Here is a 16,958-nt window from a genome sequence, read left to right as displayed (position 1 = left end):
AAACTCAGTTTTTTCGTCCCTCAGAACAGGCAAACTGGCCTGTGAACACACATGGATTTACAGTCATAATATATATACTTAATCCCTTATTAGGAGGGCTCAACCAGTCCTAAGGGAGGGTTGAGGAAAGGGAAGAAACCCCCACACAAATAAGATTAAGACTGTGTGGAAAGTGAAAGGAAAAACTAGGGAAGATGGGAAAGTTTCAGATGTTTTACAAATTAATTATTATTATTATTATTATTATTTGGTAACCTTCATAGAGTCCACAGACTCATCATGGGAGGCCTACTCAACTAGCAACTGTCTATCATGATGAGCTTTGAAGTTATTTACACTACCTGCACTTAGGCAATGCATTCCACTCACTAACAATTATCCATGTAAAAAATCTACTCCTCACTCCCTTCTTCACCACATCTTTATACAACTTCCCAGGATGATCATTCATCTCATCCTAACATCCACTCTTTTGATAATTCCTTCTGTATTAATCCTATAGAATCCTTTAACTAACTTGAAGGTCTCTATCATATCTCCTCTTTTCCTCCGATCTACCAATCTCTGTAATTCACATTTCCTCAAATGCCCTTCATAACCAACGCTCCAGAATCCTGATATCATTTTGGTTATTTGTCTTTGGACCCTCTCTCATGTTTCAACATCACAATGAAAACTATGTTACCAAAGCTGAGCTCAATAGTTCATATGTGGTCTGACCAATGTCTTATATATAGAGGCACCACCACCTCCTTATCCCTACATGTCATTGTATTTTTTATCATAGCAGCAATATGATGTGCAGTCTTTGCAACACATACGATGTGCCCTCGAAACTTCAGCCCACTGTCCACTATCAACTCCAAGTTCCTGAATCTCATCCACTTCCTGAAGTACAGTTCCACCAATGCAGTATATAGTCTTATATCTCTGTATCTCAAAGTGTAACACCTTGCATTTATTAACGTTGAATGCCAACCCCACTCATTTTGTTGTTCAAGCTAAAAGTCTATTCAAATCTTCCAGTAGAGAATTAACATCAGCTCCTGATAATTCTATCTAACTTTGCATCATCAGCAAATATTTGAAGATCTACATGAAATATCATTAACAAACAAGTTAAATAGGACAGGCCCAAGAACAGAACCCTGAGGCATGCCACCGATCATCTTTTTTTTCTGAGACACGGCTTCCTCATACACAACTTGCTGGTATCATTCAAGGAGGCAATCTCTGCTTAATCTAACCAATATACTCTATTCCTATCCTCTGCAGCTTGTACACCAACTTATCATGGGGTAAGCTACCAAATGCTTTTGCAAAGTCCAAGAATATCACTGTATATGATTCTTCCTTATCCAACCCGTTTGTCACCTTACCATAAAACATAAGCAGATTGCTAAAAACAAAACTTGCCCTTCACAAAGCCATGCTGACAATTAATAGAGAATCTTATGTTCATCAATCAAATCCTGTATTGTATTTCTAACCAATTTTTCCAACATGTTGATGAAAACTATAGATATACAGACCAGTCTATAATTGGAAACTTCTCTTCTTGAACCATGTTTGTAGGGAGGAATTATTTTGCCTTCTTTCCACTCCTTAAGAACCTTCCCATTAAATAATCAAGGGCATGGCTAACTCTTTTGCACATTTTAAAAAAATATGTGGTGATATGTCATCCATTCCCACAGCCTCATTAACATCTAATCCAAGCAACACTTGACACATCTCTGATTCTTTCACCTTTAGTTCTCCTAATTCTTGCCTCCCTTCTACATGTTGCACAGCATCATTCACACCATTATGATATACACTGATGAAGTGTTCATTAAATAATTTCACTATATCATTTGCTATGGTTACTCTGGTACTATAGCTATTCGCCAGCATCAACTTGCCATAATTATTTTTCCTCTTGCTTGCCATACAGCAGAAAAAAAAAAAAAAAGCTGAGTTCTGAAGCAATCACTTTAGTAAGGCATACATATCAGCTATCTGGACACTGAGGTAGACTTAGTTTAAAGGCAAGAGGTGGATAAGATGGCAGTATTTAAGCTAGTGCAAGAACTTGATTTGAACACAGCAGTGGAAATGAATAGAATTTCAGCAAGGGTACTGAAGGAATGTGCCTTGCACTTGATTATTCAATTTCAGTATCAACACAAGCACAATTCCTAATTACTCATGTTGAAGTTAATGAAGAAAACACATCTAGAGAAAATAATTACTAACTAAATTTATTTAGCTAACAAATTATTAATATTCACACTTCCTTGACACTCTAGTTACCTGGCTACGAAATGGTTCCTTAATCTTTTCAGTATACAGAAAAACTACCCACACTAGAAATATCACCTGTCATATCACCACACCCTCCAGCAATATGATATTATCAAAACCTTAGGTAATCGAGTTAGAACCATTTGCTCAGACTACACTAGTCTATCCACAGAAATTAATAACATCAACAACACTTTTTTTAGCTAATGGCTAAAATTGAATGGGCACAAAATTAACCGAAATTGTGCCTATCCCCTAAATCTGATCCTCTACTAAAATCCAAACAACAACAAAATGTCACTCCCTACATCCAGGACAGCTCAGAAAAAGTCTCATGAGTTTTAGAAAGATATGACATAAACCTGCTTTCAAGCCATATCAAAAATTAGCTACCCTTATTCGCTTGCCAAAAGATCCATTCCATCATCTAGACCAGTGCTTCCCAAACTTCTGGATGTCAGGGCCCCCTTTGGAAAAATTTAAATATTTCACGGCCCCTTCGAAAAAAAAATCGTAATATGGACATATATTGTTATAATATTTATTGTATTTATATTCAATACAAAACATACATAGCGAATATTGCAAAAATCAAATGCAAACATTACATTTTTATATAAATAGATATATTGTTATTTTACATTTGTAGTACAAGCACATGAAACGTAAAACGATTAGAAATAAACAAAGTAAGAATTAAAAACACAAAAGAAGTTTAATAATTTAATGTAGTGGATGTATTTCAATACTGCTACACCAATATCAGGTGAAATATTTGAAACTGCAATTCTTAGATTTCTGCTTTGAAATGAAACTTATATGAATAAGCATATATTTACTAATATTCATTAAGTGCCAAAATACGCAGGAAGCAAAATTTGAGAAACCATACCAATGTGTGATTTTTTTTTCCCATTAAAATATAAAAAATAACAAAAAAGAAATAATAAATAATAAAAATTAAATATGTTTCTTTTAAGATAAAAAAAGGACATAGGACATCTTCCTTTTATATAGGAACAGTTATAAATTGGAGAGCTTATTCCTAAAATCTGTCATAGCATTATATCATTCACCAGAGTCTGAACAAATCTGTCTGCCTTCCTTTACCTAAAATATGGTTTATTAAATTAAATCCTTTAATCGTAATGTCCAAATATTTAAAGAGATGGAGTAAACACGATAAGCACTATGAACACTCTACTACTGGCACAAATTGCATATAAACAACAGTGGAACTGTGCAACGGACAGTGCCGCATTACGCTAATAACTCGCATCTCACTATGACATGCATATGCTTGCACGTGTAGTAATATGACACTGTGGTAAACAAAGTACTGCTAGAGTCCTTCGCCTTCCTTAGTGCTACAAGATGGATTTTTATTATTTTTTATACAAAATAAGAGAATTGTATAGGATTGTTGATGATAAAATTAAATATTACAAGCAAATATAAATAAATTAATAAATATATTTATATATCGAGAAAAATTGGGGGTGCTGCAGTTCCGCAGTGTCTATGCACGAGCCGCCCCCAATCTACATAATATCTATCGCGCCACTTCTTGAACTCCTTGACAGGCAAAGCACTCATAACAGACTGGTAACTCATCCAAGAGAAAAAGCTAGTCCTCACACTATTTCTAACCACGCTTTTACTCAATTTCCAGGAATAACCTCTTAACCTGTCTGAAATATATCCCCTGCATCATTAAAAACCCTATAACACCCTTTAAGTAACTTAAATATTTCTATCATATCCTGAATTTTCAGCCTATCAACCGACTTTTGCAACCCACAAAGCCTCAAGCTATCCGATCCATAATGAACGACTCAGTAAGGAAGAGATCAGTAAGAATGTGATCATGGCTACCTGACTGTTCTCTGTCAAGCAGTCTCCTATTAAAAATTGAAGCACTTCCGATTCCGAAGTAGTAAAACTTTGTAAATGGACATAACTGGGAATCGTAAATAGTAAACTGCTGTTCAAATGGGAAGGTTGAGCTCTTTTAGATGATAAGAAGCATACATGATGTGCCTGAAATTGCTAGTATTAAAAAAAAAAAAAGAAGTAAACCCAGAGGAAGGAAAGGAGATTGAATTTCAGAAGGACTGAAGTTCATCAGTATTATCTTATCCCCACATTAGAATGGCATGCAGATTGAGATCTTTCTTGTTGGTACATTTCAAAATTTCTGAAAGAAACAGATTTACTGATGACAGGAATGATATGAAGTCAATTTTACTAACTTGTACTATTACATTCTTGTAGCAAGGCTTATACGTTGGTTGGTCACACATAACTGGTCATACATAGCTTAAGGAATTAACCCACAGCAAGTTCAAGTACGAAAGATTATTCATGGAATCATCAGCAGCTCTAAAAAACGCTCCAAACCTCAAGAAATTTGGGTGCATGAAACTACCCCAAATTTGGGAAGCCTATGTTATGAGAACTTCAGCCCAACAGCCAAGATAACCCAATTAGCCCGCTAGTAGGCACCATTAGGACTTCAGGAACAATATTAGTTTCTTGCCTTCTTCCTCATTTGCTTTTGTTAGTGCCTGCATGCACATACCATATTTGTATGTTCCTGAAGATTGGAACGAAATATTGAAGATATTCATTAAAGTTTGCTTTAATTAATATCCATTATATGCATTGTTAATTCCTTAAGCTAATTACCAGTCATGTACTATTACATGTTAAATCTATATACATGATACATATGAAATGCAAAAATGAATGCAATTAATACAATTAAAAACAGTTTTTATTATTAATATGTCTGAATAGATGAGTTAATAATCGAGTTGGCCTACGACTTGCAGTCATACTCTCAATCTGTAAAGAAAGATTATAAGAGTGGAATGATTAATCTAATACAAAACTAGACGATAATGAAGGGAAAAAATTAGTTCGATTTATATGCATCAAGATCGTAGTCTGTTGTTTGTACTGTTTAGATACAGAACTAGATTACTCAAGAGGATAAAAAAGTTCAAATAAAAAAAAATAGTGTAGGCAAAAATAGGTTCTATAAAAAATAAAATCCTTACATATAAGCTTAAGGAACCCTTACTGGGGAGAGAGAACATTGTATCACTAATTTTTTTTTTTAAAATTAAAAACAAGAAATTATTAGAAAAAATAAGTGAACATTAAATTTTGTTTAATTTCAATAACTATTTCACTTCTTATATACAGTGGCGGCTCGTGGCTTGAAATTGTGGGGATGCTGCAACTTTCAAAATATACATACACACTGTAAGTACAGTGTTTACGTGTTTGGATAAAATATCAAAATTATGGTAAAAATTTTTTAAAAAATTAAACATGAAAAAATATTGTTTATTATCAATAAAATTATACAGTTTGGTATAATTCAAAAATCACTTAAAAACAAAATATATTCTTCTTGTTTTGTTTCATGAAAAAATATTGTTTATTATCGATAAAATTATACAGTTTAGTATAATTCAAAATTACTTAAAAATTAAAATTCATTCTTTTAATTACACTTTTGGACATTACAATTAAATCCTTTAATTATAATGTTCAAATATTTAAAGAGACACAGTAAACACGATAAGCATACGAACACTCTACTACAATGCAAACTGCATATAAACAACAGTGGAACTGTGCGACGGACAGTGCCATGTTACACTAATAGCTTGCATCTCACTATGACGTGCATATGCTTGTGCGCGTAGCAATATGACACTGTGGTAAACACAGTGCTGTTAGCGTCCTTCGCCCTCCTAAGTGCTACAAGATGATTTTTATTATTTTTTTATACAAAGAGAATTGTATAGGATTGCTGATGATAAAATTAAATATTACAAGCAAATAAATTAATAAATATATTTATATATCGAGAAAAATTGGGAGTGATGCAGTTTTGCAGTGCCTATGCACGAGCCACCCCTGGTTATATGGTTGATCATTATTTTGAGACTTTCAGTGAGTTTCCATCACCGAAGCAGATGTGAGTTAGGATTGTACGATGTTGCCTTTCATACCGTGTCTGGATTTGACTTCCTGCTATTGTGCACATGCTTAGTTATATTGTCCATGAAGATACCTTGGTGACCAAGGTTAAATATTAGCATAGTAATTTATTGGATAATTAAATTTAGTTAGTAATCATTATCTTTAGACATGTGTTTTCTCCATTAAACTTCAGCATGAGTGATAATGAATAAGAGAGATGATAATTCCATTATACAAGGGAGAAGCTAATAGAGAAGTAACCAACTGCAGACTAATCAGTAGTCATACAGTGGTCATTATAAGTGGTTGGGGAGGCTAATTAGGATCTGAATCCAGAGATATACAGATAACACCTTATTCCTCTACAGAGGATAGCATAGCTTTGGGAAAAATAGATCTTGCTTTAGTAATATGCTCACATTTTATAATTGTACTGCAGAGTTGAATTAGGGGAATGGCTATATCACAATAATTCTGGATTTTATCAAGGCATTTGCACAAGATTACATATTTCTGATTGTTGTACAAATTTAAGATGGATATGCAAAATAGGCTTGTGACATGGAGAGGAGAGTGTCTAATAGGTATCAGAGAAAACTATCTCAGTAGTTTTGTACTTGCACCTCTGCTGTTTTAGAATATAGATTAATGACACTGGTGTTGGCCTCGATAATAATATACAATTATTTGTCAATAATGCAAAGTTAGAATGGGTGATAAGAGACAAATAAGATATATAATCTCTGCGGGTTGACTTGAACAAATGAACATCAGAGTAATACACCAGCAGAGTATTACATTAAGAGCAATTTGCTGCAAGAGGATCCCCTTTCCAGATATCCACATCACACATATGATGCTAGGGCATCAGATGGTGGTCTGGAGAATAATAAAGTATAAAAGACCCAGGAGAAGAACAACAAGAATACAGTAAGAAAATAACATAAAACAAAGAAGTGCAATAAGAGCTAGTATTATCATTGACAGATCCCCTCCAGAACAAATAAGCACCACAGCGATTTCTAGAAAATGGCACAAATTAGTTTAGGAAAAATTAAGTGAGCAGCAAAAATTGGTGCTCACTATTGAGTGAGCATTTATAATATGACATAAATTTGACATCACTTTTCCTCTAGAATTGCAGCTTTGGGTTATTATTACTCCATCTATTCATTAGAAGTGGTGGTGGAGAGCAACAAATTTTTACACTAAGAAATTCTTAGTGTAGCCATTTTTACAAGACAAAACCAAAAGTGACTTTTTTGATCATACCATACATCATTTCCCCTTAACAGGGTAAGCTTAATGGCTTATCCCAGCCAAGTAACTTGACTTCATATAAACCAAATTAAGATCCTTCATATTCATCTGGCATCTACCCTTTGATATGGAAATAACCCTATATTCAACCATATTAAAGCAAGTCATCCAACTACAATTGCATTACACTCACACCAGTTCTATCAAAAATATGGAAAAAAATAACTAACCCGTTTACAACTCGGAGGCCACCAGTTGATCGATGATTACTAGTATGGGTTCAGCCACTCTTGCTTGGTTCTGATGGGTGACTTTTGATCAGGTCTAACATAATAGACTACTTACAAAATTACTATCATATGGTGCTCCATCTTCCCTTTGTGACTGGATTGCTAATTTCCTCTTGGGTTGTTAATGCTTATCACAGTGGATGGCTTCCTGTTCTTCTGATTTCCCTACCAATGCTGGAGTAACCTAGTGCTCTACTCCTTCAACCACATTTTTTCTCCTGCTCATAAATGACTTATCACTAACCTCAAATCCAATCCATAGTTCTGGTGATGACAGTGCACTCTATCTTCTTTTCATTCAACAAACCTTGTATGCCCATATACAGTAGTGAACAAATTAATCTGGACAAGCTGAATTTTCATCAAGTTTTTGGTTTGGTTTTTGTTTCAGTTCACAATAATAAAGCAAAATGAATTCAAGATTATCACAAGACTTAAATCAAGACTTGGCAGCTACTGGGATTAATGTTTCTGACATGACAATCCATTGAAGATCGATGTCGAAGAAGATTGTGTACCCTTCATCTGTTGACAAAGGCTATACGGAAAAAAGAGGCTCCAGTGGGCAAAAGTGTACAAAGATTGGACTGTTGAGAAGTGGAAGATGAGATGAGAGCCATTTCTTTGTCCAAGGAGAGCAAACACTGTGTGTTTGAAAATTAGTGGCTGAGAACACTTCTCCCATCCATCCTCAACAAGCTCCTAAACAACCAGCTAAAAAAATGTTCTGGGGTTGCTTTAACATGTCCCAGGGAGGATAATAGTAGGGGTGGCTTCTTGTGGGAATGGATACTTGGGAGAAGGGAGACGATGTCAGGTAACACTGAGCCAAGTGGAGTCTAGAAGGGATAATGCTGGGTATAGAAACAATGGCATTTATATGCTTTAAACTAATGCCAGGAGTATCCAGAATAAGGGAGAGGAATTGGTGGCGCAGATAGCATCAGCCTGGCCAAAAATTATTGGGATCACTGAGACGTGTTGACAGAAGGGGATATAATAACAGGAATAGAAGTCACTGGGTATAGCATTTTTCATCAGGATAGGAGGGGAAAGCGTGGTGGTGGGGTACTGCTTATGGTAAGTGATGACCTATGTCCTCTAAGAGTGGAGGCTTTGGAAGGAAGTGAGACAAATGATTTTGAGAGCATATGGTGTGAGGTAGAGGTAGGCAAGACAGGATATTTAGTGGGGTGTTGCTATAGACCCAGGAGCACAGAGGATGGGGACCAGGAGATGTTTAGACAGCTAAGTTTGGCAAGTGCAAGAAAAATGATTGTTATGGGAGATTTTAACTACAGTAGTATAAATTGGAGAGAGGAAGATGCATGTAGCAATAGGGGAATGAAATTTCTAGAATTCTTGAGGGACAAATGTCTTAGGCAACATGTAACAGAGGGAACAAGAGATTCAAGAGTTTTGGATTTGGTTATAGCATCAGAAGAGTTGATAATAACTGGGATGACATCTCTCCCACCAGTTGGAGAGAGTGACCATATGGTTTTGACTTGGAAAATGAATAGACATGCAGGAGTATCAAAGAGACGGGAACTTATGTGGAATTATAATGCAGGTGATTATAATAGTCTTAGACGTCAACTTCGGGAAGTTTCATGGAGGGAGGAATTGGAAGGGCGGGATATCATTAATGCGTGGGAAATTGTGAAAGAATATTTGTTAGCAGCAATGGTAAGTTGTATACCACGAGTGAAGAACAGGACACAATTTGGAGTAAAGTGGATGACAAACAATATTAAACAGGAATTGCATGTGAAAAAGAGGCTATGAAAGAGATATAAGGAGACAGGTGAAGAGAGGATGCATGAAGAATATAAGACACAGGCCAGAAGAGTGACTAGTGTGGTAAGGAAAGCGAAACTGGAATATGAGAGGAGATTGGACCTAAGATCCAAAGAAAATCCTAGGGAATTTTTTAGCTATGTGGCTAGTAGGAGGAGAAATGACTGTGGAAGAATGATATTGTGGGATAAAAATGGGAATAGAGTAACTGATGCAGGGGACATAGTGGAATTGTTCAATGAACACTTTATTGGAGTATTTCGTCCTAGAGGAGTCAGTTTTAATGCTAGAGGGATACGGCTGGTTCAAGGTTTAGAGGTACAGGAGGAGAGTGTGATTCAGATACTGAGTACTCTGGATGTCAGTAAAGCTTTGGGACTGGATGGTATTTCACCACGAGTTTTGAGAGAATGTGCTAGGGAACTGACAGTGCCTTTAACCTGGCTTTCCAATGAAAGTCTGGCTTCGGCAAAGGTGCCCAGGGAATGGAAGGAAGGTAAGATAGTGCCATTGCATAAGGGTGGTAACAGACTGGAAGTGTCTAATTATAGGCCAGTCTGTGTGTCATCAGTAGTTGTTAAGATCTTGGAGAAAGTAGTGAGGGACCGTATACAGCATTGGGCAGATGAGGGTAATGTTATCTGTGAGAGTCAACATGGATTTGTGAGAGGGCGCTCTTGTTTTAGCAGTATGCTAGCCTTTTATAATAAAGTTACAAGAACATTAGATGAGGGAAAGGCATATACTGCAATTTTCTTAGACTAAGCAAAGGCATTTGACAGGGTGCCACATGATAAGCTGATATTTAAGTTGCAGCACATGGGTCTGGATGTCAGATTGGTCAACTGGATTCAGGATTGGCTGTCTGATAGGTATCAGAGAGTTGTGTATGGTGGAGCAGTTTCAAGGAGACAAAGGGTTACAAGTAGAGTACCACAGGGCTCAGTACTAGGACCTATATTGTTTAACCTTTATATCAATGACATTGTCAGTGGATTGCAAGGGGATATTCAGTTATTTGCGGATGATGCAAAGCTGGGAAGGATTATTAGTAACAGTGCAGATGTGGTAGCCCTGCAAGAGGATTTGAATAAGCTAGATAGATGGGCAAATGAATGGGGTGTTAGTTTAATGCAGCAAAATGTAAGGTCTTGAGGTTTGGGAAACATCGATGGGATGCTGCATACTCTATTGGAGGAGCTATACTGGAGGAAGTAGGGGGAGGCAAGAGATCTGGGGTTGATGGTTGATAGAAACCTGAAGTTTAGGGGACATATTGCAAAGGTGGTGAAGGTAACACAGAGGATTGCTGCAATTATGAGGACACTGACCTGCAGAGATAAGAGGGTGATCATTCCGTTGTATAACTCTCTGATCAGACCACACGTGGACTATTGTTCTCAGATTTGGTCCCCAGGATTTGAAGAGGATAAATTAACTGTGGAAAGGATACAAAGACGGTTTCAGAACTGTACAAGGATAGTTATGAGGATCGGCTGAGGGAATGTGGACTGCAGAGTTTGGTGGATAGAAGAAGGAGAGGTGATATCATTGAGACTTTAAACTGTTGAGAGGTGGTTACAGGGTTGACACTGGGGAGTTCTTTCGCTTGGTTGAACAGCGGGAAGGAGTGATGACAAGAGGCCATCCCTCGAAGTTACGAAAGGAAACTGAGCAAGAGGGTGAGGAGTGGTTTCTTTGCATGGAGGGTCGTTGAACCATGGAATGCATTGCCTGATGGAGTGGTGAGGGCGAGAACGGTCAATGAGTTTAAGGAGTGGTATGATAGACTGTGTTTCTTAGTGTGGACCTCCCCTCGATGAGTCTTGACAGACTTTATGTTCTTAGGAAGGACCTCCCACGATGAGTCTTTTGACTCCATGGAGGCCTGAATAATAATATGACATTCCAGGATCACTTCTGCCTGTTGACAGTATGATGAAAAGTGACCAATAGATAAAAATATTGAAGAAAAGAATGGTACCACAGATCCAGAAAAACAAAGAACTCATCAGCATTGACAAGCTCTCGCTCCATGCCACACTTCACAAAAAGAGAAAGAATTCCTCAAAAATCACTACCTCAAATCGCTTGTGGCCAGGTAACTCTCCTGACATTAACCCAATATAAAATTTGTGGGCCAAAGTAAAAAAGAGACTTGGAAAATTAAATTGTGATACAAAGAATAACTTAATATAATCCATTATAAAATAATGCTTTCAAGATGCAGAAATAAGAAAAATGTGTTCTACATTAGTAGTCCATGCTGAAGCAAATTAATGACCTTATTAGGAACAGAGGAACATATAAATTATTAAGTAAAGTTGGAGTTTAATTTTTGTACTTATTTTCTTGCAAAATTAAAATTTTTCTTTAAAATATGAGTGTTTGGATTAATTTGTTCACTACTGTATATGTGCCTTCAACATTGATCTCCTTGTTGCCTTATTTCATGCAAAAAATACAACACTTCTCCCCCCCCCATGATAATAATAGCCAAATCTCCATTAAAGACCAGGTATCTCTTTTGTACTGATTTATACTTCTAGCCTCTCCTGACATAAGTACATCATAGCCATAGCCTCTTTCGCATTGAAAACGTATGCAGATTGGACCATATTATCTCACACCTGTATAACTCCTACCACTACATAAATCTCAAATCCACTCTATCTTAGAACGTTGTTCTCACATGTGGGTGGTGGACCAAAAACCGAAGTAAAAATGCTAGAAGCTGTCCCAGAAGAGGATGATTAGATTAATATGATACTTCCACTTTGTATCTCTTCTACAGGTATTTTCATGGATTCTGTTCTGTTAAATTGACTAACACCATTCTTCTTTCACTATGCGTTATTCCCGTTTCGTATGCAGGGTCTGCATGTTACTTAGATGCGACTTCTTTGTTAGAACCACTCCAAACCGACCTGTCACCTAATCTGCTGCTGGGTTTGCCTGCTTGCGGGATGAAAAACGCCAGATAAACTGGTGGGAAAAAACCCTACTGCCCGCACTCAAGACTGGCTAACTTGGCTATGCCTGAGGAAGATCCTCAAGTTCTTCACGTCTTTGATGGGAATCGAACCTGGGACACTCCTTCCCCAGGCATATGGTTGCGAAGCGCAAAGCCACTAGCCTAACCGTGCGGACACTAACCATTCTTCTACTTTCCTTCAAACACACAAGGAACTAAGTTTTAAAAGAGGTAAACCGTGAGTAGACATATCGGTACACAATAAATAACGGAAAAAACTCACGTAGAAAGATTATTTATTAGCATAATTTTCACCTGTGTGTCACAGGCATCTTCAGTACATTAAGCTCAAAATTAAACACTAACTGACAATTCCAAAAAGCGCCATCTAAGTAGCTGGTGTAAGATAACTAAAAAGGTCAATAACTTTCCTAAAAAAAAAAATTTAAAAAAAAATAAAAAACTAATACAATAAAAAGTTAGGAAGGTTAGCTGATTTGTAAAGTACTATCTCCAATAAAGGGGATAGACATAGACATAAGCCGTCGGATCTGTTTAAGTTAGGAGAATGAAGTAGAGTTTCACATGTTTCTTTATAAAGGCGTTCCATGAGAAACTGACTTTTGTGAAGAACTCTTGTCTTTCTCCAATGAACTCTGTGTCTAGTGAAGATGGCATGTTCAGAAAGTCCAGACTTTTCAGGTTTAAAGTATTCAATATAAGATTGGTGTTCTTCTAGCCGAATAGAGGCAGATCTTCCCGTTTGTCCGAAATAAGATAATCCACAAGAGCATGGAATCTGGTAGACACCTGGATGATTAAGATACTTTTTATTGTATTAATTTTTTTTTTTTTTTAGGAAAGTTATTGACCTTTTTAGTTATCTTACACCAGCTACTTAGGTGGCACTTTTTGGAATTGTCAGTTAGTGTTTAATTTTGAGCTTAATGTACTGAAGATGCCTGTGACACACAGGCGAAAATTATACTAATAAATAATCTTTCTATGTGAGTTTTTTCCGTTATTTATTGTGTACCGACACAAGGAACTGCTGGCCAATATATCTATATATGTCCAATTCCAAACGTTGTGAAGCAAATAGTCCTTCCCACAGTTTCCCTTAGGACTACAACCTCCAACTGTTCAAAACAAAAAAGGTTTCTTCTTGACATTTGCCCAAGCATGGCACCAATGTGCTATAGGTTTTTTACAGCTTGATTAGAAATTATTATTGTACAGGCACTTCCATGGAGTCCAAAGACTCATCACAGGAGACCCAAACTATCCACACAATTTATCATACCTCTCCTTGAAACCCGTTAACAGACAAAGTGCTAACAACTGACTCTGGCAACTCATTCCATTCATTCACAACTCTCCAAGTGAAAAATCTGTTCCTCACACAACTACTAACAATACTTTTAATAGTGACAAAATATTTCATTCAATAAATCCTACATTTATGCAATTTTCTTTCATATGAATGTACTTACTTTTAGAAGTTCTAGCACTTTAGTCAGTAAATCAGAAGCAATCAGAGGAATATCTTGTGCACACTGACAGTATTCAACTACCATTTTCAAGAGCAGAAGTGCAGTTCTGTAACAATACCATTTAAAATTTAGCAATTACCACAGCAAATTTAATGCTATTGTCAACTGTCACCATAGCAAACTCCACACTATAATACACTTGTGTTAGTAAAAAAAAAAAGTAAGAGTATGTTGAATGAATCATAATCACATTGAACAAGCCTGCAAAGACTGGCATGTAACAGAGCTGTGAATTAATAAAAACAAGAACAAGTTAATTAGTTACTCCAGTGCAGTAAACACACTGCTTGGAAAGAAGTCAACAGACATAAAGTTCATCATGCCATGTAATGAGTCACATGTTTGCAGCAAGGAGGGAACTGACAGTTTGAAAGAGGTGTTATGATAGGATATCATGATGCAGGCTTATCTGTTCTGCAAACTGTTTAGACAAATTGGGTCATCCCAGGTTAACAATCAATGATATGATACTGAGATGAAAGTGCAGAAAGTCAACTGCAGGTGCCACCTGCAAGGACAACCCACCACACTCGCTGTACATGACCATAAGGTGCTACGAAGGATAATATGTAAGAGCCACCATTCTTTGGATGACATATTGAAGTCATAATCCTCGGGAAATACTCATGATGCTATTACAGAGAACAGATATAGATGAAATGAAAGAACTGAGAGAAGAAGCAAGCTCAGTGAGTCAGCTGAATTTAAAATGGATGCTGGGAAGCTACTGCATATGTTATTGTAGATTTAGGAGAAATGGATGCTAGTTCTGCAGAACAGCATTTATTGAAGTATCTATACCAAAAAAAAAAAAAAAAAAGCAGAAATAGGCAGTGTTTGTGAGATAGAGGATGAAGTTAGCTTGTGGTAAGGATCAGTGATGAACTGCCCTTTTCTAAATAGCATCAAGAATTTTTAAGAAAGTTTTTGGAACTCTAAATGTGGAAGCAATATTCTAAGGCTGAGTGGATTTGTACATAAATTATATATTTATGTTTAATCCTTTATCCAAGTGTAAGCAAACAAAGTTTGCACCTGAAGTATCTTCAGGACTGGGGCAACTCGTGGCAAAGGTAGACTGAGTTCTCATCAATTTCCTTAGTATCCCATAATGCAAAGCACATCTCCTTGCAGACGTATAATGCTGTGCATTATGGGAAGAGTCACTACCCAGACCAGTTCTGACCTTTATTGAGGTCTCTTCAGTGGGAGTCAGACCCAGAGGCGATACCAAGGTTGAAGCAATGTAGATCATATTTCCGTATGCCAGTTGCCAAAAGGTGTCACACCTTATTATTAAATTGCTCTGGATTAGAGAAAAGATATTGGAAGTTTTTTCACTTGGTTAGACTATAAATTATATATTTAGTTTAATCCTTTATCCAAGTGTAAGCAAACAAAGGATTTGTATAGTTTGTAGATGACCAGTTGAACAGTAATATTTTAAGCAGAATAAAAAAGGCTAAGGAAGCTGTAGATGTGAGGTGTTTGCACCAAGAAAGGCTAAATGTAAATGTTTGTCTAAGAAGAGAAATAGTCTTTTCTGGGAAATTGGGTATTATCAGAAATAAGGGGATATGAACTAAAATCTTGTTATGGCAGCAATGAAGATGACTAGGTTGTCATCACACCAACTAAAGAATAGCATGTAGATTAGTGTTACAGGCATTGGTTGTCAAAGATCTTAAAGCTTGGAAAGTTTGAACACAGCAAGGTTTGTCAAATAAGCAGGAGGAATGAAGCATACTATCTGCAGATGGATTTGAAGTCCGTGAAAGAAAGTTAAAATAAGTGAAGAGAAAAAAAAGAAAGTGAAAATAAAGAAAAAAATTATATAGAGGAGAAAGAGGGCAGGTACTAGAACAGATCCTGGAAGCACTTCCGAATTGGTAGAAAGATTTGAAGAGAGAGAAAGCTATCCACCAGTACATGATAAACTAGAAAGCAAATGAAAATTTGCTACCTAATTATAAAATGTGGAAGGAAAACAATAAGACAGCAATTTCCTGAGCAGCCCTTTATGTTATATCATATCAAATGCATTAGAAACATCTTGAGTAACAGCACAAGTTTCTCCAATCCTTTCGATAGCACATCTAGAGATAAATTGTGCAGGGAGATCTGCTGGAAGAGAATCCATATTAGTGGTCAGCAATTAATTGACTGATTTCCATGTAGCAAAGAAACTGATAATCAGCAACAACCAGTATTTGGAGAGGACATAGGTAAAAGCAGTGCATTAATAATTTGACTGCAGACGTTTTTTTCATTTTCTCCCCCACCTCCCCTTTTTTTTTTCTTTTTTGCTGAATGAGTTGATATGGCATTACTTCAATACTCTGGATTAGCCACCAACTGAATATAATAGTGTGCAGAAATAACATGGTATGGTACAAATGTCAATTCTGAAACATAACTGTACATGAAACTTGTTAAGATTTGGCATACAAGATATCATTAGCACCAATGTTCTCATGACCACTCATACAAAAGAGGCACATAATACACTGTTGCTGTATGATTAGAAGTGATTTGCCTTGGTCATATCTACAGGAGTTGGAAGTTGATGCCAGAGTTCAGCTTTGCTTTTAGCTATAATTATAGTATTGTTGTCTGGGTGAGAGAAAGGCAAATGCACAGAGAAATGATTGCACCGACAATTCTGCAAGGAACAGAAAGCACAACTACATTTTGGGCAAGAAGGGAGTTTTCATAATTTTGCTCTTTTGAAACCAGATTCAAATTTGTTAACTGTTACATTGCGACAGTTATAGGATTCAGTATAGTCAAAGAATA

The 16,958-nt window shown here is 36.5% G+C and overlaps 1 protein-coding gene across 2 annotated transcripts in view; it reads right to left on the bottom strand.

Moving 5' to 3' along the window:
• scat (VPS54 subunit of GARP complex scat) overlaps nt 1-16,958 on the bottom strand; it is a 393,993-nt gene that overhangs the window by 56,346 nt on the left and 320,689 nt on the right. For both annotated transcript variants that reach the window (XM_090398663.1, XR_016548906.1), the window contains one exon: nt 14,103-14,208. In XM_090398663.1, coding sequence (XP_090254789.1) covers nt 14,103-14,208 — 106 coding nt within the window. Of the gene's footprint in view, nt 1-14,102; nt 14,209-16,958 lie in introns of those variants that run through there.

The sequence above is a fragment of the Typopeltis vanoorti genome, chromosome 10 (assembly GCF_054136105.1).
Source record: "Typopeltis vanoorti isolate ZY-2024b chromosome 10, IOZ_Tvanoo_1.0, whole genome shotgun sequence".
Taxonomy (NCBI): domain Eukaryota; kingdom Metazoa; phylum Arthropoda; class Arachnida; order Uropygi; family Thelyphonidae; genus Typopeltis; species Typopeltis vanoorti.
This window is presented reverse-complemented; position numbering and strand designations above follow the sequence as displayed.